Source organism: Eutrigla gurnardus (genome assembly GCF_963514095.1).
Source record: "Eutrigla gurnardus genome assembly, chromosome: 12".
In the NCBI taxonomy this organism is placed as follows: Eukaryota; Metazoa; Chordata; class Actinopteri; order Perciformes; family Triglidae; genus Eutrigla; species Eutrigla gurnardus.
Genome location: NC_139926.1, coordinates 12,816,267 through 12,841,058, shown reverse-complemented (window position 1 = coordinate 12,841,058; position 24,792 = coordinate 12,816,267). Strand labels below are relative to the sequence as shown.

Here is a 24,792-nt window from a genome sequence, read left to right as displayed (position 1 = left end):
TTTCGTTGTCTCTGTACTTGTACACTGCACAATGACAATAAAGTTGAATCTCATCTCATCTCATCTCATGTGTGTGTGTACGTGTACGCGTACGCACGCGCATATCAAAGAATGTTCAAAGCAAAGATTACATCCACTGCAGCCTCGCACTTCGCCAGGAGAGGTCACTGTAACTGAACTTTCGAGTAATGAACCCATTTTGGAAAAAAGTGGTTCAGTGCTCCACAAAAGCTTAATTTGCCCATCAATAGTGTCTACCGCTAGTTAATTTAAAGCCAACTACAATTAATGAAAACAAAATCTAAAAAATATATCTTACTGTATACTCTCCCTTCATTCATCAGTACCACTCCCCCGCCTCTCAGGTGAAAAGGCTAACGCTAGCGAACTAGCTTGCTACTGTAGCCTAGCTAGTAACTAAAACAAACAAAAATGGAAGCGTTCTAACGGATAGTTTACCCGGAAAATGAGGGCAACACGAGAGCAGAACCTGTCACAGATTTAGTCGGCTCATAAACAACGACCGTCAGACCTGACGTTTAACAGGTACGGTGTAGTTTTATAGTTTTTATGCAACTGGTACCTTGTAGTTGGATGTGACAGTATAGAGGAATTTACACCTGTGCAACTTCATCCATCAGCCTCTCCTGTGTGTCCTTCAACTAACTGTATGCTTTACATATCGTCTGCTTTTCTTTTTACCAGTATTTCCTTCTGACTACTTGTTTGTCTACCTCTCTTATTTATCTCCATGCCTCTAACCAGAGACAAAGACGGGGACTTAGCCCCCAGGAGAAGTATACAAAATATTTGCGCTTCCATACCACACCTAGTATTTCTCACGTGGAGAAATTACTGGGATAATTATGTTTTTATACGTATTCATTGCGAAAATAAAAGTCATCCAGCAGGGAGGGAGATTATTTGAAAAAATAAAAACAGCCGTGCAACAGTTGGATCGTGGATATTGATTGGATGAGCTCGTTTGTATACATTTTGGATGTTTGTGTTGTCTACTTTGGCTCTGAGTGGTCAAAACACCTTCCGAAAAGCAACCGCTTATCCGGTGTCAGGTCGCGGGGGCAACAGCTTTAGCAGGGGTCCCAAACTTCCCTTTCCCGGGTCACTAAATACGGCAAAAGTGCTTCTTTCTAAAGTATATTCTTTCTAAAGACTATGATGCTTTAATCCTAAAACTCTATGTATGCCCTTTCATCAGTATGAGATTAAAAAGCCAAATTATTTGGGGGGCTTGGGAACAATTTAGGGTACCTCCAGCCCTCCCGTCTCTCTACCTTTGAGATGCCTACAGTATTTCTAACTACCTCTCTATCTCTGTATCTGCCTGCTTCCTGTCTCTCTGTCCACCCATCTCCACCAGTCTGTCTCTACTTGTTCATTGGCATTTCAAACTACCTGTCTGTTGTTCTGGCTGCTTCTGTAACTTCTACATCTGACCTGTCTGTCTCTCTAAACACCTGCCTCTCTGGTTGCTTGATTTAAAAGTCACAGCAAGAACAAGCTCCCTCTCTGACAACCACACTTTTAAAAAACACTTCATGCATTAAAACATTTGACACAAGCGGTTGATCAGATTTATGAACCTTGTATCTATCACTGCCTTCTTCTGGATGTGCCAGCATTGTGAATGAAGCCCTCAACCCTGTAACATCTAAACCACCATGCTGAAATGGTAAAACACGTCTCTGACAACGCTTCCAATCCTGCCACGGTGGTCACCTTGAGTCAGAGCCAAGCGTGCATTGCCATATAAAGACAAAACGGCTTTCATTCCTGTTTCTGAAGTATTGCATGTCACTTCCTTCCTTGTAGATGTGAATAGATGCGTTGTCGCCCTGCTGGCGACTCAGCGTGCTGCCTGTCGAGCAGTGAGCAGCACAGCAGCCAGGCGGACCAACTGAGGAAGAGAGATTAGTAATCCTCCACACCCAGAGATCACCAGCCTCCTCGCCTCACCTCTCAGGTAACTAAACATCTGGCAGCCCCTGGTACACAGGTGTTTTCTGAAGGCATCACTGGGCCAAGATGAGCGACACAGCGAGTGTTTTTTTTAAAAATCTGCATGTTTGTGTGAAAGAGGCAGGGCAGATAAATACAAGAGGGGAAGACATTGACATTTTCATTACCCTAACCTCTAAAAACCAAGCAACAACTAAAAACTTGCTCACATTTTAAAACTTACACGCGCATGTTTGACAAAGAGAAAATCATTTCAAATTTGTACAATTGCAAAGATTAGAGCAGAGTGAGGCCTTCAAAGGAGGAAGAAGTTAAACCACTGCAGTGAGCTGAAAGGGAAGTTAGCGGTTAGCCTCACTTTAACGGAAAAAAAAAATCCCTCCAGAAACTCTGTCATCAGCTCTGGACTGTGAGTGTCATTTTTTTTTAATTCTTTGATTGACCAGAGGTCGTGGATTTAGTTAATGAAACGCGAGCACATGTGAGGCATGCTGACGAGGCTCAGCACATGCAAATGTTCTCTCACAGACGAAATTCACGCTGCAGAAAGACGTTTTAGTGTCTTATATTTATCTGATGGCTGTAGTTAATAGTAATGAAAACTTGCATTGCTTGCATTATTATACATTAATTAGCCATAATAAATGTAATAATATAACATTTTTCATTATGTACTTTTTGGTAATACTATTTGTATGTTAAATAAAAAATACAGTGAATCCCTGAGTTTAACTTACATACATACATACATACAAATAAATGTAAGCTGTAGTATTGCAGAGCTGTGGACTTGAGTCATGACTTTAATTAGAAGCTTTAGAACCATTTCTTGAACTGATTGATACATAAACATTGATTACTGCACAGTTAAATCGTTCATATCATTGTATGTCTGGTCAGTTGACTGGTCAGTTATAATGGATAGTTTCAGGACTAGGTTGCTCCACCGGGAATCAAACCACTAACCCTCTCTGTGTCCTGTTTTACCCACTGAGCTGCTGTACAAGTGAAGCCTTGAGAATATTTGTTTATTTACTGGTTGCACACAAAGGATGTCCCTATAAAAACAGTGACACAATCATGAAAGAAAGGTACAAAATATTAAAATAAAAAGCAGAACATTTAAAACAGCTAATAGGAAGGAAACTTAAACGCCAAAAGATCCTTAAAAAAGTAATTGAAAACAGCAGAAAAAATGAAATAATAATAAATACTTAAAAAATATATATTATAATAATAATAATTGAACAATACAAAGTGCTGAAAAGAAGCAGGAAAATATTGAAGCTTGTTGCCATGGACAACAAATATTTGGTAAAGTAAGTATGGCCAGAGAAGCTGTAGTTTTGCACCTTTAAATGTCAGGTTGAGTCATTTAACTACAATCGGCAAAAGGCAGACGAGAAGTGAAACTGTTCAGGGTCTGTTTAAGCTGCTGTGCTTCTGCAGGATGCACAGAACAGCTGCAGTATTCACTTCACTTCATTCAGACACCAGAGCTGTGAAGACAGTAAGTGGACAAAAGTCCCTAAACATTGTTACAAAAGAAGACTTAATTATTTCTAAATCTATGCACACTTTTCCTCCCTGACATTAAAGCGTAAACTGAGCTTTTCAATGTCCTCATAATTGATGCAAGAGAGCAGATGTAACCTTTAGGATTTCCTGATCAACGGGAACCAATCAGGGTGCAGGAGGGAAAGTGCATTTCAGTAGCCACACATTCTCAGATGCAAGGTGTGGATAAATCGACTATTATCTTCATGCACTAAATGAAATAATACAATTAATAATAGATATTTCAATCTGACTGATTTCAGGGAGAATGTGAAGGAAGCAGTTTCAACACGTTCTCAGCTACTGGCTGCTGTGGTTTGATCTTTCAGTGATGCACAATATTTCATGTAAGAAGTCAGAAATCAGTTTGTCAAGAACCTTCAAGTTGATTCAATCTGAAGTGTGAGCCGAAAAACAAACAGGAAGCAGTCGACTTCTGATTAAACAGTGTCCTCCGTCCGTAACCTGCTGCAAGATATCACACTTTTCTAGTTCTTCAGTGAACTGACAGGATGCAACATAAATGTGTTAGATGTAAATGCAGGAGGCGGCCAAACCGCCTGCTCCAGTCATTCAATTCAGGTAGATTTAGAGCTGCAACAATATGTCGATTGACATGAAAAATAATTGGCAACTATTTTGAATAGATTGATTGTTTGATTGTCATTTTCAAGCAAAATACCAAAAGGACCTGGTTTCAGTTTGTCCGTTGTGATGGCTTGTCATGTTTCTTGTCCTATGTGATAATTAACTGAAAGCACTTTATGAAATCATAATGTTCTTTTCTCTATGAATACATTATGAGGTGACTAACTGAATATAATCATTAGTTGCCACTCAAATTCAGTTAAATTCAGTTCAACATTTAATTAATTTTCTTTATTTTTCCTCAGCATTTACAAAATATATGTGGCAGAGCATCGCAATAAATCCAGAACAAAATAACACAATGAATGTAAGATAAATGTGTATATAAAATGAAATATGTAAGTATAAAAATATTTATTAGTCCTTAGTCCACACTCTTTTTATTTTTTAATAAAGATTTGATTACAATCTGACAGATAAATGACCCATGTCTATATAGGTATATGTTGGCCAGCAAATATTTACAGCATGGAAATATCAAATATATGTTGGAAACCACATTTCCCGCCCACACCACAAACGTATTTATAACAAACTGAAGCTGAAGTTCTATCGGACTGAAATGTTCAGGGACACCTGAACATTTCACTGTTTGTGTGGTTGTCTTGAATTTTTATTTAACTGATAGTAGATTTAAGATCCTGTTAGCATCTTATTCTGTAACCAATGGAGTTTAATTAACAGAAAAGAAAGTGACACATCTCACATCTGGAGACTCTCTTCTCTTTGGCTCACAGATCTGAAGGTATGAGGTCTTGACCCTCTTTGAACTGTGATGCAGGAAACATGATGTGTAACCTACTGGTATTTCCTAAAGCGGCTGCATAGAGTGGCTAATTTGGAAGGGGGTATAGACAAGGTCAAGACCTTTTATATGTGACAAGATCTCTTAGAAATATTATATTAGTTATATTATTATATTTTGCAATCTTTTTGATTCAAAAGCACTTTAGTTAAGTTAGGAAAAATTCTAATTTCCAAATCCAAATCTAAATTTTTTGTTTGGTTATTTTTAAACCTGACATTAGGTGGTAATCGCGTAATTTCTAAAAGACAGGGTTTCCTAATGGACCTTAAATCTACTATTTTGCCCCCATTTGAATGAGTGGAACCTCTCAGACCTCTCAGTAAACTATAATTATTACAACTAAATTCAGCCTCAGTCTTCACACAGGTTGCATGTATATGTTCTTGTTTCAAATGTCACCATCAGGTTACTTTTCTTCGAGCAGAGTAGGAAGTTGAAATAAGTCTTAAAGTTTAAAGTCAGTCTTCTTTCTGTGGTAGGCGTCCTCTTCAGTGCAACACATTCTTTCTTCACATCCTCCTTGTTCACATTCTACCCAGAAAAAGGATCTACATACACACACACACACACACACACACACACACACACACACACACACACACACACACACACACACACACACACACACACACACACACACACACACACCACGTGAGTGAATCACCACAGACTGAAATAAAATGCTGTTTGTCATGTGATCACCTACTTCTCAGAATTGCTTCACTCTTCCTCATCTGCAGCTTTTATCTTAAGACACCAAACGTTGATGTGAACAGTAACTGAACTATTGGTGCAGTAATTTAATTTAAAACACATAATGTACTATTGTCGAAACCTCAAATTACAAAATAAAGACAGAAAGTTCCCCCCGTCAGTACCTTTTAAAGGAATTAGTAGTTCATTTTGGTGCAATACTACCACAGTATTTAGTACACAAGAAAAGGTTTTAGTACCGTTTGTCCCAATACATAAATCAACTTAAATTGAGCAAGAAGGTCAAAGTCGAAGTAGTATGCATACTGCATACTGCATACAACAGTATATGATTCATAAAGGCATGTACTTACTATAAGTAAAAAGAAAAACATGTAATTTGGAATGCAGTGGACTATCTGGTTTTGCTGCTTCAATTTTCATCCTTTTAAAAAAAAACCTTTCCTTTTTTTCCTTTCTGAGTCTGACGGTGTTATACAGTAGGAGTGTGATGATTATTCCACCAGTCAAAGCACCAGATCTTATTACAAAGCACAGCAACAAACAAAGAAACTCTTCTTTGTCAGGCAGGAAGTGCAGCAGAAAGCAGGAAGTTAGAAGCTGTCAGAAATGAGAACCGTGGGCCGTTTTCATCACAGCATAGATTCCATGTTCCTCTTTTCTCTGCACACTTATGCCGAGCCCCTCAATTCTATCAGGTTCTGGCTTTTAATTTACGGATCTAATTTTTTTAATGCTCTCTGTCAGTTTCAGGTTTCCAACATGACCACCCCAACGCCAATTTCTCCGGAGGAGGAGGAGGAACTGAGAGAAGCCTTTGCCAAGATTGGTAAGTGAACGGCCAGTGGTTACTGTCATTTTTAAATTGTGCTGTTGGCTCAGTCAGCCAGGGTCTGGTGCATCAGGGACATCAAAAACATGCTTTTTGATGTCCCTTTTTCATTTTCACCTTAATATTGACCACTTTATTTTTATGACAACATTAACTACATTTGTTTTTTGCACCTTATTTATAATCTTTATTGGTCCTATTTTTAATTTTTTTTAATTTGCACTCTTGTCATACTTTGAACTGCAACAGCTGAACAGTTTCCTCGGGATATATAAAGTTATCTTATCTTAAATTCTTCAGTTGTAATGGTACTGATTTTGAAATTGTCATTTTAAGTATGAGACATTTTCTCCACTTTGCATCTATAAATCCAAACCAGTCTGTCCTCTTTAGAGTTTGATCTGACTAATAAAGGCTAAAAAAATATATATACATTTAGACATTTAAAACTATGTATTAAGTATAAAAACATCTAACTAAAAAGACATAAATCCATCTGCAGAGCTCATTCAAACTGAGGAATGAATCAGGTTAAAAGCGTGTTCTATGTTCTATATCTATAAGCGTGCATTCAGTAAAGCTCAACATACACAGGCATCCTGTATGAAAGTGGTATTAAAGTTATACTCTCTGTTTGACCTCTTGACTTCCATCTTTCTCCAGATTTGGACAACAACGGATTCATCAGCAAAAGTGAGCTCGACCAGCTTTTTAGGGCCGCTAACCTGGCGCTGCCAGGCTACAGGGTCCGTGAGATTGTCCAGGAGCTGACCAAGAGCAGCGACAAGCTCACCTTTGATCAGTTTACTCAGGTGAGAGGAGTTGAAGGTCACACACATACAGTGTCAACAGGACATGCAGTGGTCTATAGTCTGAAGAATAACTCCTCGTAATGGAAATAAATGTCATGGCTCCACTATATTTTATTTTGCATTCTCCTTTTGCACCCTGTGCATTCAAAGAGATGAACCTCTTTCCTTTTCCAAACTTTCCATGAATAGCTTAATATTCTTTATACTCGTGTGTTCAGATTGTCCACGGGCTGAAGAGCACGGAGGTGGCGAAGACCTTCAGGAAGGCGATCAATAAAAAAGAGGGAATCCGTAACGTGGCAGGAACCTCGGAGCAGTCTGGCACTCAGCACTCATACTCAGGTCTCTGATCAGTGACACACACACACACACACACACACACACACACACACACACACACACACACACACACACACACACACACACACACACACTCACGCACACAGTATAACCTTATACATATTTGTTTTGTTTCTGTTACCTGATGTGGGAAATCTTCCATCTGCAGAGGAGGAGAAAGTGGCCTTTGTGAACTGGATCAATAAAGCTCTTGAAAAGGATGCAGACTGTAAACATGTTCTGCCGATGGACCCCAACAACGACGACCTGTTCACCGCTATGGGAGATGGGATTGTTCTCTGGTACATTCTGCTTTAAAAATAGTGTCTGAGTTGTTAAAGTGAGGTTTGCCCTTTCTCGCTCTCCTGCTAAGAGTAAGATGTTCAGATTAATACCACTGTCTGTAACGTCTGAGATGGGGGAACGGCTAGTTCAATTCAACTTCCAGCACCTAATTTGTTGTTTTTAATCTTCGGTTTTTGTACATATTAGACAATCAAGATACAAGATATCAATTAGTGAGCTTGAGACATGCTGGAAGTCTTTGTGCTAGCTAAGCTAACCAGTTGATGACTGTAGCATCATAGTCATAGTGCATGAAAGTCTTATCAAACTGTTATTTTCAGCAAAAAAGCAAAGAAGTATAATTGACGAAATGATCCTTTAATGTGTGTTTTAGGTTTTTGCTTTGTGTAAATGTGTCGTAACTGTCGTAAATGTTCTTGCTTGTTAGCAAGATGATCAACCTGTCTGTCCCCGACACCATCGACGAGAGAACCATCAACAAGAAGAAGCTCACACCTTTCACCATCCAGGTGAGACGCGGCGTGTCGGTTTGAGTTCGGTCACACTGCGTACGTTTACCTGCCCTGTGTGTGTTTACATCATGCGTTATGTCGCTCGGCCCAACAGGAGAACCTGAACCTGGCCCTGAACTCGTCGTCGGCCATCGGCTGCCACGTGGTCAACATCGGAGCTGAGGACCTGAAGGAGGGCAGACAGCACCTGGTCCTGGGTCTGCTGTGGCAGGTCATCAAGATTGGGCTGTTCGCCGATATCGAGCTCAGCAAGAATGAAGGTGAGTGCGTGTGTGTCTTTATGTAATTTTGTGTCCATCCCTACTCACATAGATCAAGAGGGACACATTATTAAGCTATAGTGGCTCCGTCCAAAACAAAATCCACTTCCAAGCTCCTCGAAATCTCACTAACACATTTTATGTCATGTGCAGCTCTCATCGCTCTGCTGCGTGATGGAGAAAGTCTGGAGGATCTAATGAAACTTTCCCCCGAGGAACTTCTGCTCCGTTGGGCCAACTATCACCTGGAGGAGGCCGGCTGCAGCAAGATCAATAACTTCAGCTCCGAGATCAAGGTGACAATCTCGCAGACGCACACTCACACAGAAACATGAGGCTAAGATAGGAGCCGAGAGGAGCATGCATGCCTGGACCAGATATCATCACAATCCATCCACCAGTTGAGATATAGTCAAAACCAAAAGGTTAAAAAAAAAAAAAAAACTGGGTTAAAAAACATGCTTTACAATCAAAGTTTATTCAGATTATTATTATTAAAAATGACACCTTGGTCAATAGATTTACGGTTGATTTTTCTATTTGCTTTCAATGAGAAAAGATTGATTAAATATGTTCAAAATATGTTTGTGTATGCTCCAGGACTCCAAGGCCTACTACAACCTCCTGAACCAGGTTGCACCCAAAGGAGACGAGGATGGAATCCCCCCCATCGCCATCGACATGTCAGGACTCAGGGTGAGAGACTACGACATCATAAGGAATTATGATGAACCTTATTTCATGATATATATGAAATGAGGTTGCTAAATTTTTCCTCTAACTGTCCAAGTCTAATGAATGTTCTCATTAGTTCAGTTATAAATGGTTGACAATTTAATTTACCATAGAGACAATTCTCTGATGATAAAGAGTGATTTGGGTTATATAAAAGTGTTTTTTATTTAGAGGGACTAATTCTAAGTGTATGAATGTGAATTATGGCTGAAACTAACAATTATGATCATTATTGTAGAATATATTCTATTATTTCCTTTAGTTCTTTAGTATATAAAATGAAAAGCTATAAAGCTCAAGGTAATGCCTTTAAATTGCTTGTTTTGTACACCCAGCTGCCTAATCATTTTAAAATATAGTAATAATACATTTCTTTTTAAATAGCACTTATCAAAACATATATTTCAAAGTGGACAAACTTAAGATATTTATTTTAGTATCATGTAAACCAAAGAAAAGCATCAACACATTCACATTTGAGAACCTGGAAAACTGATTTCCACAACAACGATTATCAAAATAGTTGCAGATTGGTTAATTAATGATCGAATAATCAACTCATAATTTCAGTTCTGCTATGAGTTCACATTAAATGTATAATAGAAATATAATTTCCTAGATCACAAACCAGAGTTAACACAGGAAGAAAGGATTTTCAGCTCCAACGTAGAAATGTATAAAATTCACTTTTCCAATGAAAAAGAATAAACAACATTATTATATATAGTTTGTCGTCCTCTTCCGTCCCTGCAGGAGAAGGAGGACCTGCAGAGGGCCGAGTGCATGCTGGATCAGGCTGACCGGCTCGGATGCAGGCAGTTTGTCATGCCTACAGACGTTGTCCGCGGCAACCCCAAATTGAACTTGGCTTTTGTTGCCAATCTGTTCAACAAATACCCGGCTCTGAAGAAACCCGAGAACCAGGACATCGACTGGAGCTCCATCGAAGGTGAGTTTATGAGGGAGATGAGACTTCTCTCTCCTCATACCTTTGTTACTGTAAAACCTCTCTATTCATATACGTGTTTAAACAAGGACATTTTCATTTCCAGCAATATCTTCATGGACCTTTTCAAAGAAGTTTTAATAACAAAGAAGCAAATATGTTTTCACCAAGAATGAGGAAGAATATCAAAGACACATAATCACGTTTCCCCTTAAATGTCAGCCATATGAAAAATAGCAAAAACAAATACAAACAATAATAATTCAACTTTTGTTATTTCAAAACATTTCCCACATTGTTATATTAATGTCATACTTTCATTATAAACACACATGGAACTTTAAATCCGTCTGGGTCTCGACCCATTATATACACAACCACCATTATAAAGAAAAATCATGAAATATGACCCAATGTAAGATATTTTCTTAATGTTAAACCTTGCTTTCTTTTTCCACCTGAAACATTAACAGTAGCACAGATTTGATTTAGACTGGAGTTTAGGCTCCATTTGTTTGTGAATCCCACCCTCAGAAAAAAGAACATCAAATTGTGTTTAATGATTTGATTAATCTAGGTTTATGATTAAAATGCTATGGAATACATTTTATTTTGTATATTTTGTTGGGGGCTAAACGTATAAAGATAGGTATGTACTGTATGAATATAAATGGCGGTATAAAATAACCCTTGGACTAAATCCAAGTATTTTTGTGATACAGACGTACAGATATCTTTACGTTACACCTCTATGCGGTACTTTTATCTCTATGCAGTACTTATATACAGTATTTCTTGTTTTTTAATCAGAGCGCTGATGTTGTTCTTCCAGGTGAAACAAGGGAGGAGCGAACCTTCAGGAATTGGATGAACTCGCTGGGGGTCAACCCTCGTGTCAACCACCTCTACGTGTAAGAATACTCACTCCTGACCACTAGAGTCATCACAAACTTCCTGCCTTAAAAACATGAAGCAGACGGATCCAAACAGAGCCTTGTATACCTGATGGTGGCGCTACAGGAACAGCCATGTAAGGTAATGTGTGTGTTTGTTACAGAGACATTGATGACGCCTTGGTGATCTTCCAGTTGTATGAGAAGATTAAAGTGCCAGTGGACTGGGACAAAGTCAATAAACCTCCCTACTCTAAACTGGGCAGCAACATGAAGAAGGTACGACCGTTCACGTCGGTTATGGTCGAAAATGTTGCTTTACTAAAATACAGATGAAGAAAGAAAAATAAATTAAACACTCTTGCAAAGTAGGTATAGTGAACATTTCAACATCGAGCGCCAACCTCAGGGTGGCGCTAGATGTCCTTGCAAAATGCAAAAAGACAGCCTAGCACATCCAAACTAATTCTATACAGTAGAGGACAAACATATTGTCAAAGTATACTGTTTTAGCTGTTTGGATATACAAACATCAACAAACTTTACTTATTTTATACAGAAGGAAATTATTTTTGTTGTTATTTAGCTGTTATGGAGCGGTCTCACCTCCTGCCACTAAATTGAATTTTGTTCAGCTGAGCAGTTCCACCATCTCCTTTGTGCATTGCATTGTGGGAGAAATCAACCATTTTTAGTCTAAATCCTGTGTGAATTTCACGCACAAAACCCTGTTTGTGTAGCTCTGTCAAAATGAACACATCCAAAAACTGTAACTAAACTAAAATATGAATCTGTCTGTTCCAGTTGGAGAACTGTAACTATGCAGTGGAGTTGGGGAAGAAGGAAGCCAAATTCTCTCTGGTGGGCATCGCAGGTCAGGACCTGCACTCAGGGAATCGAACCCTCACCCTGGCTCTGCTCTGGCAGCTCATGAGGAGGTAATTACACTTTTGACTTTTAAAATTGTTATTTTCAAAGATTTAAAAAACAAACAACAACCTTTGCTCTCTGAAAGGAATAACAGAACAAAAATCAAAGAGGTTTTTTTTTAACATTGCTCTGAAAAGTTCTCTCTCAGTGAATGGAAGCTCTAGTAGCTGAATTCACAGCAGCTAAATATATCAAAGTCTTACAAGGTTTTTAAAAGCACTGTATTCAGTTCCTTCAGCTTCAAACCTTAGAAGAAGAAAGTTTTATCCGCCCTTGGTTTGATGCTTCATTTTGAGCCAGGTGTTGCTGTGGTCTCCACTTCATGTTGTAACGTGAGTGATGCTGTCTGTTCCTTCAGATACACCCTGAACATCCTGGAGGACCTGGGTGACGGTCAGAAAGTGACTGACGATACCATCGTGTCCTGGGTCAATGACACGCTCACAGAGGCTGGAAAACCCACGATCTCCAGCTTCAAGGTCACTGAAACATACATCAGCTCACAGATGATGGAGATCTGTCCATTTGCCATACTTTACTATGCCTTTTTAATTACATTAAGACATGCTATATCCTTACATTTTCATATTTTAAATTAAATTCTATACTATCACTTATTATGACACGCTATGACATTTTGTATATACTATGCTATACATTTTTTTATTACATTTTTATAAAAGTTTTTAAGACTTCACTATAACATTTAATGACATACTATACTGTGACTTTTATTATATATTTTTTGCATATGATTCTTTACTTCTACATACTTATATATACTTTGACCATTTTTATAGTTTAGTACTATTTTATCATAAAATACTTTAATATTACTTTTTCTTATAATATTAAGACATACTATACTTTGACATTAAATGACATCCTGTAGTATGACCTTTCATGGCATACTATACCATGCCATTTTATATTTTAATTAAATACTATATTATCACTTTTCATGACACGCTATGACACTATGTATAAACTATACTATGAATTTGTATACATTTTTTGACACATTATACTATGACCTTTTACAAATGTTATGACATACTTTACTATGACCTGTTTATATTTGTTTGATATCTTTTTACAATCATTTTTACAACATTCTTTATGAATTTTTTACATTTTTAATGAAATACTACACTATCACTTTTCATGACACACAATATTTGTATGGCATTTTTCAAAACTGAACATATATTTTGGACATTTACTATGACTTGACTTTTTCATTATATATTTTACTTTGACATTTTATGACATATGTTATGACCTTTTATGAAATTTACATAACACACTATTCTATTACTTTTTTTAGGATATTTTTTATAACTTCATATTCTATGATTTTTAATGACATACTATACTATGGTATTTTCATGACTGATTTATTTTATCACATTTTTAATGACTTTTCTTATGACGTACTATACTATGACACTGTGATGATAATTTTGAGATTAATGGTGTGTATGCTTGTCTGTGTAGGACGCGTCTATCAGTAGCAGTATGCCAGTTCTGCATTTGATCGATGCCATCCAGGCCGGATCAATCAGATACGATCTGCTGAAGACAGAAGACCTGGATGAAGAGGAGAAACTCAACAACGCAAAGTACTGACACATCTTTGTACTCATTATTTCATATAATTTACCTCTACTTTGTAATTTTAAAATTTTGTGGAGAGAGAGAGAGTCAGTCAGTCCTTCCTTCTCATCACTATGTGCTCTCACAGGTACGCCATCTCCATGGCCAGGAAGATCGGCACCCGGGTGTACGCGCTGCCCGAGGACCTGGTGGAGGTCAAACCGAAGATGGTTATGACGGTGTTTGCCTGCCTCATGGCACGCGGCATGAAGAGAGCCTAAAGACCACAACCATCTCAAATATTGGATATTCAAGGTTTCTAACAGGGTAAAGATAACATGTTATGGTACACATTTAAACACAGTGGTGATGTCTGAAGGCAAAGGGACATTGGAAAATGTATTTTGGTACAACCACTGCAGTCTAGTACTTGTATTCCTGTTATACATACATTAAAAAGTTGAGGCTGCAAACTTAAACAGGACTTCATGGAGTTTTATTCTACAAACATATACAAAAATAATCTGTTTTTTAAATATTGTCTTTTCCTTTAAAGTGATGCAGGTCATGAAGGATTTGTGAATGTTTCCATGCAGAGCAACAATGTTCCCCTTCAGTTTTGTTTCTGTTTATCTTACCTGCTCAGTTTTTCCCTTGATTACAAACTTATACCAAATCTGTGCAAAAAATAAATCGATTTTTGTATTAAAAACTGTTTTTGTTGTTGATGTATAAAAACTGCCCCAGTATAAGTCAATTGCAACAGTTTCAGTTGCAATTACAAGTGAGATGTCTCCCATATAATGGACTTGGCACTCGTACAGAGCCTCTCTGTGACAGGGGGAGGGGAGAGGCATTATAGTATGTCAAAAAAGGCCATTAAACATAATCTAGTAAGCCATGAAAATGTCATAGTATTATGTAAAAAAAAAAATCATAGTATAGTACAATAAAATGTAACAATGTCAAAAACCATAGTATCAAAAAAAGTAACAGTGCAGTATGATTTCATGAAGTCATAGTAGTGCCAAGTTTAAGGCCATAAGAAGTCCTAGCATAGTATAAAAATGTCATGATAAAACTTATATTAAAGTGGACAGTTTCAGTGATCTAGCTGGTATGAAAGACCGTGATCACGCCATACGCTAATGTGTTCCACTCTGATTTCAAAGACGTGGACTCTTAAGGCTCGAACTTTTGTATGAAATCACATCTTACACGGTTAGAAAATAATGCGTCAACTTTAGCAGCTGAACCAAACATACCAACTAATGTAACATTAGTCTTAACTAAGTAATGTAAAGTCCTGCAACCTGCTTGTGCAACCATGTGATGTCACTTGGGGCTTTATTCACAACACTCGCTCTTCAGTAACTCACTACAGCTGTATCAGCGGTTTTTGGGGACTTTAAACGTTGAACCGTATTCGTGATCATTGATTTGTTTACAGCAGCTCGATGAAAACATTCACACAACTGTTCAAACAGAAAAACACAAATGAAAGCACAATTCAATTAAACAGTCTGTTTAATAAGAGAAAAATTGCAAGATTTCCAAAGGAAAAAGAGCACAGGTAAAAAAATGAAATGGTGAACTGAGTTAATCCGGATTTGTAACTTCTGGAAACAAGAAAGGGGAAAATGGTGACAGGATTCAGAGGCAGAACAGGATTTTAAAGTCACTACATATTTACAATATTAACTCATTTGAGCCAGCTGCAATAGTTTCTGCTCCTGTGATGTACAAAGACATGAAGAATGTTGTCCCTTTGATATTTTTGATAAACGTGGCTTTAGTTTAATAACTCGAGCCACTTCTACTGTCTGTGCAGTGTCTCTGTGAGGGTCACTATTTGGCAGGTTTGGCCTCAGCAGGGTTTTCTCCGGTGTCCAGGGTCTTGAGGAGGCGGAACAGGCCGGCGGCTTCTCGGATGCGGCTGAACTCGATGCAGAATGCCTGGACCTCGATGAAGAGGTCCTGAACGTTAATAATCTTGTTTCGGATCAGTGACTGGAGGAAGACACAGACCAGACGGACCAGGCGGTTCTGGAAGACGAAGTGAAATGACGCTGTATAATACAATCCATTTAACACATTCACACAGTTTGTTATGTATTATTACTACGAATAAAGGTTTTACTGTACCTGCATGTACTTGTCTTTGATTTGCTCACAGGTGGAGATGCAATTGGAGATGTAGAGGTGGATGAACTCTGGAGGTAAGTCCACAGCGGTGGTCAACCTGAGGAATCGTGAGCAACAAAAAGCAGATATAAGGGAAAAAAAAAACATTTAAAAAGAAGCATGGCACCTTTAAAGAGGAACTCCAGTCGGTCTTATAACCTGGATTACACTGCAGACTGTTAATGACAACATGCAGGAAAGACTCAAGGATGTAGAGTTCCTTTGTCTCCAACTTCTAAAGATAAACTATTGTAAAGGCCTCTTGGATCAGCTGGAAAATACTTTGTCACAAAGCCAAAAACAGGGCTCTTTTTCTGAAGTATCCATGAATATTTGACTTCTTAGAGATAAGTAATTCTCACAGGACAACAACGCAACAAACATATGATGATTTTATAGATTATGATGTACAAAAATATATAAAAAGGAGTTAAAATAAGAACAACCTTAAAAATCTACAGACATATCCTATATAATCACAAAACACTGAAGTAAGAAAACCCAATAGCAGAGAGAGAAGCGGCCTCACCTGTTGACGACCTCCATGGAGTGCAGCGACATGTCCATGTTAACCAGCACAGAGAAATACTCTGTGATCTGGCTGCTCTGCATCAGCTTCAGCAGCATCTCGATGGCCACCAGCGGGTTGTTCTCCACCAGGTCAGGGAGCTTCGCTGGGGACAGACCGATGTGATAAACCAGCTTCGGGTCCTTCTCCAACTCGGCCAGCAGCTGGAGAGAGAGGAAAGTTAGTGATGAAGAAAACCTGCGGTAAATCATCTTACTCTACTCTATCGAGCCACACTGTTCATGTTACCATAACCACACTTTTTTACAAATGGAGACAAAAATGCATGTGAGCAACGCAGTGTGAGATGAACTGACCTGTGACTGCTGCTGGGCAGACAGCGGGCTCTTAAAGGCCTTGGACATGATGCGTTTGATCTCCACGCCGGTGCTGTTCTTCACACACATGGAGCGATCCCATTGGACACTGTGATCAGGCTCGGTGGGGTTCAGCCATGCCAGCTCGTCCTCGCACACGTGCAGAGGAGGCGGTGGCCGAATGAACTCGGGGCGGAAGTGACCTGAGGATGGATGGAAAAGGTTGTGAGGACGCACATTTTATGGGGCTTTAAAGGGAACAGATGATGTGTTTAATGACCACAAGTTACCATCAATCTGCAATGTTTGGAAGCAGAGAGCAGTGTTCTTTAGTCTACTTGCCATCTTGGTAATCATGGCAACATTTGTGACAGCTATGAAAGGCGTCCTCATACTCAAAATGTCAGCACCATGAGTCAGGATGTGAACAGCAATTAATTATAATCATCGGACGCCAGCACAAAAGAGTGAAAATCTATTAAGGACACTTCCAACTAGTCTATTTAAAACATTTACATCTCTGAGTCAGAGAGATTATGAAAAGTGCAACATAGCTAGAAACATTTATAATTTAAATTGAGGAGGAGGGACTCTGGGATCTTGTTTTTCTAAATTTCTCTCTTGTTCTGTAGACTGAGCACTGACACCTTCAACCACCGTTCCTGTCAAATGTGTTTGAATGTTGTGATATTTAACATGAACTCCAAATGACCCGATATTCACTTGGTTACTTTCCCAAGTAACTCATAGAGCAGAGTGAGTTCTAAGACATGAATTCAAGACAGTTTTCCACTTTGTGTGCAACCGGCTGAGTTGTGAGCACAAAGGACAAGGACAAAATACAGAAGATGGGATAGAAAACTGCACTGTCCATGAATCAAATATTTTACTTTCATACATATGTGAATAACAATACATTCACTTCAGTAACCTGACACTGTAAATTTCATGGCAACAACAATGGTGTACAAGTTTTATTGCTGCTTTGTTTGTGTTTAACAGACCTTAAGAAAGTTGCATCGCTGCAGTCTTGACTTTTCTGCCACCTAGAGCTATTGTTTTATTGTGCTGAGAAGCCCTGTAACTTTGTTCTGTTTTCTTCACAGTTCCCTCTTTTTTCAACTGTACAACAATGTTAGCATAAAAAAAACAACACTTACTCTCCAGTGGAGGGCGGGGCCCTGTGACCAGAGACTCTATGATCTGATTGGCCACAGAGCTGTCAAATCCCGAGTTCGATGAATCTGGATCAGGGTCGTTCAGGATGCTGGGGAAGCTGGCTTTACTCTGAGTGGGCAGCTCTGACTGACGCTCTGCACAACAAAGTCACAAAACATGAAAATTAAAGAAATGAAGAAATAAGGACCAGCCTAAAGGTGTGTGTTCTAACTAATATGTTGCATGTTCAAATTGTTAACTCAGTTACTTCACATTACATTAAAAATAAGTTAAAACAGATGCTTAAATAAAAAATAAAAACTTAAAGTTAATAGTGTTTGGAGCAGTAGTTTCAGTTCATCAGCTGACAGACTTCATGTATATTCAAAATCTAGACAGAAGTAAGAACTATATTTTCAGCTACACTTAAAGTTCCCGGCTTTAAACATGAGTGCTGTTGGTGTTACTTCAGTAGATAAATAGCTGTGTGGGTGTTCGCTGACCTGCTAATGCTAGCTGCAGTCCACTGATGTCTATGGACTGGGGCATGTTGCCCACATCCATGCAGGACACCTGCCTGGGTGTCTTCTTGAAAAGATCCCTGGGCGGCGCCAACATCAGCTGGGACAGGAAGAACTTCTCAGGCTGGGTGATGGGAGGCAGGAAGCCTGGAGGGATCACATGACACAGAACAGACTTATGGCTATGTATGTTGATGGAGAACATGTGCTGTTCGCTGTGTTACACAGGCAGCTTGTACATTTACTGAGTGTTTTGTGTGTTTAAACAGGAAATCTGGAAAATACTGAATCAAGTTGGAGGTATAATCAGGATTTTTTCAAAGGGCAAGTGAAGACTATTTATCTAAAACTACATCAGCTGCATAACCAATGGCTGTCCATCTACCCAACAGAGAGAGACAAAAGTCTACAGATTTTAATTCTGCTGATCACCTTGGTAGGTCTCATTACTTGTGTGCTAATAATTTTTATTGTCTCTGGTATGGCATGTGTACATTTTAAATTTGCACACTACCTTTAACTTGTTTACATTTCTGGCAATATGTACATTTAATATTTGCATCTTACTGACAATCTTTGTTTATATTTTGTTTTATTTGCACTCTTTCCTACTTTGTCCTAAACATATTCTCTTGTGATATATACAGTTGTTATCATAAGATCTTATTATATCTCCTAGCATATGGCAGTGCTGCAACAATTTCCTCCTGGTATTGTGTTGAATTCCCCTCGTGATCAATAAGTAAATATATCCATCCATCAATATGGTATTTAAAAAAAATGTAATTCCAACTTTCGTCCACAATCAAAATAGTTCGTCAGTTATCGTTCCTGGCAATTAACTAATCGATCGCTCAACCAATTGTTTCAGCTCCAAAACATTAACTTAAATTTTAGGACGAAAACTTGATGGAAAAAGTGAAAATGATACTAGCCTAGTACTTGAGTAAATGTACCACCGGTAATATTGGTGTGCAGTGGAGGATTTCCTGTCCTGCTGAAGTTAATCTGTTTTAAACACACGGGACAACGATGGCATCCTGAACAGTGGACCTACCGGAGAGCACCTTCTCCTGCTCCTCTCCCGCAGGTGCGGGGTTCAGCAGGTGTGCGAACACCGCGGCGAACGGGTTGGCGGCCAGCGGCTCGGTGCGGTACATCTCCCAGAGCAGGTACAGGGCGGTGAGCCGCTGCGGGGAGCTGGGAAGCAGGTCCGGCTGCTGCAGAAGCATGACCAACACCGAGCCCACCCTGAAGTGCTCCGCTTTCCCGAAGTAATGATGGAAGTGCGTGGAGAGGCTCTCGAAGGTGTTGGTGCATGCCTCCTCCGATATGATGCTCAGCAGGTTAGACAGCTCCTTCGGGGCGAGGGTCATGGTCTCCTCGCCGCGGTTGAGTTAGCTCAACTCTTCGGAGATCGGTGTTATAAAACTCTGTATTTTCTGTTAACGCACTTTAACCTGTCATACCTAAGATACGCTAATTCATGTTCGCAGCAGAAACCAACACAGTCTGAAAACCATCACACGTTAGCAACGAGTTAGCTTAGCCTAGCAGCGCTAATGTGACAAAAACCGGCGAAGTCATGGCACAAAGTGAAGAGTCCATCCGACGAAGGCCTCACTGACTGGTTCAGTAGCTACATAACAGTCCACGTAACACCGACGAACATCGAGCGAGCTAAATGACTACGGTCTGCTTAAGTGTTAGCAGAACTGTTAAGCGCAACTCTGCAGTTAGCCGTTTAAATTCAGATTTGACCCTTCAGGCGCGTTGGATTATGGGTAGCATAGTTTCGTGCTCCGGGTTTTCACTTCCCGCACACATCGAACAGTTGTCCTAAAAAAAACCACTCACGCTAACTCTTTACGACGATGTGAGGCATTTAGTCCTGTTTTATTGTACTATACACTAATAGGAAACCTACAAACCAACACATTTAAAAATAAATCTGACCAGAACGCTTATTTGCTAGCTCCTTTCCCCCCCAGCGGCCTTTGCGATATACTTCCGGTGTTTTGCTTGTCAAAATAAAGCAGAATCAATGGTGGAAACGAACGAGTGCCTTAGAAGAATTTAATATTATATTTTTTATATTATAGATCATGATAACACTTTTTCGCTCCCTTGGTGACATTTACAAACTAAACAGCAGTGTATAAAGTAAAAGAAATTGGTCATCCTTTACATTTTGAGGAGCCAAAATAACTGTTTGGATAGCCTACACTAATGATGCAAACTAAGGTTTTGAGTTTGTATAATTAGATCAATAAGGTGTTTTCCCTATAGTTGTTGAAGTGATAAAGTACATTTCTTAAAAATATAATAACTAATTATGCACATTTTTTATTGACATGTTATTGCCTTATCAATTATGAAGCTTGTAATATGTTTAAATAAAATAGGGACTATGCTGAAGACAATGTGACATAGTGTCCACAAACAGATGTCTAGAGCTGCCAATTAATCTGAGTTATCTTCAAATGTGATATTAAATTTATACATTTCAGTTCTACAACGTGTGAGAATGATGCAACTCAAGCAATTTCTTTAATTACACGTATCGGAGCATTTACTGAGACATTAGCTTGAGGTTTTTAACACGACATGTAATGTGAAGGCTACTTAAAAAAAAAAAAGATCTCTGTCTCGCTTCGCCACAGGTCCTGCACAGCTATATTTCCATTTTTTTCAAATATAAAATTTTGTCTCTGGGAGCTGTTTTCTTGTGAGTGGGTCCTGTTTTGTGCATGCGGGCGACCCAATACACATTCCCCCCACAGTTTCACTCTATTCCACATACAGGTAACAGTACCCAGATGTGCAGCAATTTTGTTAAGTTTCAAAATCTGACCTCCTGTGTGGTTTAGACAAAGCTTCTGTGGGCGCAAAGAAACAAAAGAGTAACACAGACATGCTGTTAAAACATTTACTTATTCCCTTTTTTCCCTTTCTTACAAAGGAGCAATGTGCTTTTAGTTAAGGTTCAGTTTGGAAAGCGTAAAGTTTCTCCAGACGTCACGTTCTATCAGGAACATATGCAGACTGAGGATTCCATTAATGACGAGATATAAATCACAGCTCATTGACGAGCTCTCAGATTAAAGCTTTCATGTTGCATTGACTTTCACATGTTGAGTTCACTTCGGTCCGGTTGAAAAGGTGGGAGAAGAAAGACTTAATTCAAAAGGCGAGTCATTCTTTCTGGTGAAACCCGTTTTTCAGTGACATTCAAAGAACTTAAAACACAAATGTCCCCCGAAATATCTCATAATTGTTTGACCTGAGCCCTTGAAGAAACAGAGAAGACAAAAGATTTTATATCTAATTCAGAATGGAGCTAGTTTTCAGCGACAAACTCTAATAATGAAGTTAGATGTTAAACATCTGCAGAGAGAAAGATAAATCAGATTCCTGGTAAAATCAGCCTGAGAGAAGCAGTTTGTAACATTTCACAAATCATCTTACTTTGCAGGCGACTTCTTTTTACAGGGAAAACAAAAAACAGAGTATGCCAAATAGGTCAGGAGAAAAATCTGCAACCTGACTGTCAAAAGTTTGATCAAGATCTCATTAATTGCTATCCGAAATGTGTGATTGCATTTACAGGGCTCTCAAGGTTGTAATAAGCCATTTTAATGTAACAACTCTTAAACTTCCATAATGCTGCAATCGGCATGGCAAATGACAACTTCTCCCAGCATCCTTTGCAGCTCCGGCATATCAACTGATGTCTAAATGACAAAAAATATCAGTTGACCAACAGAAAGCCTGGACACGATGGTCAGACTGAACAGCAACATGAATACAAAATTACAGTTACGGTTTGATTATAAAGTGTTTTAATGTTGGTGGATGGACGACCCACTTTTGTTTATATTTGAATTATGAACTCTTAACTTCTGCATCCACAGCAGTGTTGCATTATAACATTACATAAACAAAACTAACTAGAGAAGCTTTTCTAGAACAAAATGTGTGATTACTGTGTGCATTGATGCTGACTGGCATTCATTTTTAATGACCTAATAATCACAAGAATGCTGACTGACCATAATTTATTGGCTGAGATATGAATACAATATAAATCCAGAGACTTTAATGCACTACACATATTTGAATAACTCTAAATAAACAAGTAATCATAGAGAGTTGATCAATGTTTCATAAAGAGCATTATGACAGAGTATTCCCTTTTCTACTGAATATAATTGCCAGGAAATAATTATAACATCTGTCTACAGGGTTGATTCGTTTAAGGAAACAGAACTGTTATCGATAATACAAGTCACAGCAGCCATCTCCAAATAATTGTGCATCACTTGAGATATTCCAAGGATCTATAGCATTAAAACTGAATGAGATATGGAGCAAAAATAAACACGTTTTTCCAGAAATAGAAAGTAAAGGAAACTAAAACTGATAAATAATTGAATGTGATGCACTCATGGCTGCTTAGTGATTCTACTTTGTTACTGGTCTGTTGGATTCACAGTTTCTTCTGTGACCCACAACGAGAATAAAACCTTCAGCAGCATCAGGAGGAAACATATTGTACAAGACACTTTCAAACACAAATTGTCTTCAAATAAGGTGCAGCTGAGGAGATTCACTGTCCTCTCAGGGATTGGCATACTCTGGTTTTTGTGCCGCTTACATAATACTATACAAGGAAACAGGTCCATAGTCACTTTAGTCCACAAGGGAAGGTTTGGTTCATATAATGATTCTCACACACCCACACACACACACACACACACACACACCCACACACACAAACCCACACTGTACACACTCCTACACACCTGCATTCACATCACAACATCTGGATATATGGCACAAAAATATCTACCTCAATCTGAGAGTCAGTCTGGAATCCAAACACACAGGACATATTTTTAAAGGGCTATTACAACCAAACAGCACTGAACAAAAACATCACAACCTCCAGCTGATCAAACAGAGACTGTGAAGCAAGTTGGTGATAAAAATACAAAGAAAAAGAATATGAAAACATTGTAAATAAAAAAGTTATACATCAGGCATGCAGACAAACACACTGTAAACTTCAACACTGGCAACAAGTCCGTGATCTCCACCAGAGTTCAGATCCACTTCACCGCTCAAGTTCAGCTTCAGCGAAACCACAAGGAATGAAAAAAAGCTCAGAAGTCAGACTTCAATGTTTAACAAGTCAGATTCCTGGTGTAGTTAGGTATGAATAGATCAGCATTTCACTGGATGCCTAGAGGAAGATGCTAACCGATCCTATTATTTAGTAAGATCAAAATGAATACAAGCGGTACGATGTGAATGTTTGTTAAGCTACAAGATTCTTAAATTGTATGCAAGCTTTCCTTCTTTGTACTGCAGCATCTTAATATCCATATTTTGCTGCATCAGTGTAGTCTTAAAACTAAATCCATGATGTTTTAATGCTCACGTTTGATTTGTTTTCCAAACGATGTCTTTAGATTGCCAGGTTTGAGTTAAGTTCTTTAAAACATTCTAGTGAAAACCTCCACAATAAAACCCAGGTTGGGTAAAAAATAACAAAAAACCTGAATAGTCTTTTGAAGAAGGTGAATTTTGCGACAAATCTTCTCAAATCCAGAGATAATTCTTCCTCTACACTGATCAGCAGTATATTAAAAGGTAATTTCTTAATTTGCAGTAAAATGCTTCATCACCTCTACACTAACACACAGAGACTCGAGTTATAGACTTCACATCAGAGACGGGTATATGAATTGAAAACCGATCATGAAGATTTATGGCACAAATCTTCCTGAAAACTGTCTCTCACAGGATGGCGACTTCCGTTTCATTCACACACCTTCTGTGTTATCGGTCTTTCTTCTATTGCGGTTTAATTAGTGTGAAACTTTTTTGACACTTAGTGCTTCATTTTCATCTCGAGTTCTCAAAAACTCGACTTTTTTCACCTTATTGACAGATAAGATGAAGATAAGGCTCTTGAGAAAGTTAAAAGGTTGAGGGTATCTGTTAAGGCAAAGGTCAAAGGGATGTAAAATAAATAAAATAAATCCTGCTGACGTACTGATGTTGTGGTATGTAGGTGTAGCACAACAACCAGACATAAATCAGCGTCGGTATGATCTTTTACATTATTAATGGGAAAGCAGATTAAGGGGAGGTTAAGGGGAATGAAGAAG

The 24,792-nt window shown here is 38.6% G+C and overlaps 2 protein-coding genes across 2 annotated transcripts; one reads left to right on the top strand and one right to left on the bottom strand.

The window, feature by feature from the left end:
- The first annotated feature begins 1,833 nt into the window (after window positions 1-1,833).
- lcp1 (lymphocyte cytosolic protein 1 (L-plastin)) lies at window positions 1,834-14,580 on the top strand. Its single transcript, XM_084022315.1, has 16 exons — window positions 1,834-1,984; window positions 6,455-6,536; window positions 7,203-7,351; window positions 7,570-7,693; window positions 7,860-7,992; window positions 8,424-8,505; window positions 8,603-8,768; window positions 8,922-9,064; window positions 9,369-9,464; window positions 10,257-10,452; window positions 11,282-11,360; window positions 11,507-11,621; window positions 12,147-12,280; window positions 12,631-12,751; window positions 13,770-13,894; window positions 14,017-14,580. The coding sequence occupies exons 2-16, from the start codon at window positions 6,470-6,472 to the stop codon at window positions 14,147-14,149; spliced, it is 1,863 nt and encodes a 620-aa protein (XP_083878441.1). The 5' UTR covers window positions 1,834-1,984; window positions 6,455-6,469; the 3' UTR covers window positions 14,150-14,580.
- Window positions 14,581-15,377: 797 nt separating this feature from the next.
- Window positions 15,378-20,517, bottom strand: cnot11 (CCR4-NOT transcription complex, subunit 11). The gene is made up of 7 exons (XM_084022321.1): window positions 19,674-20,517; window positions 18,599-18,763; window positions 18,098-18,250; window positions 16,938-17,140; window positions 16,582-16,784; window positions 16,014-16,110; window positions 15,378-15,914 (listed from the first exon to the last, which is right to left on the bottom strand). Exons 1-7 carry the CDS (start codon window positions 19,990-19,992, stop codon window positions 15,717-15,719), a joined length of 1,338 nt encoding a protein of 445 aa, XP_083878447.1. The 5' UTR covers window positions 19,993-20,517; the 3' UTR covers window positions 15,378-15,716.
- Between the last annotated feature and the right edge of the window lie 4,275 nt (window positions 20,518-24,792).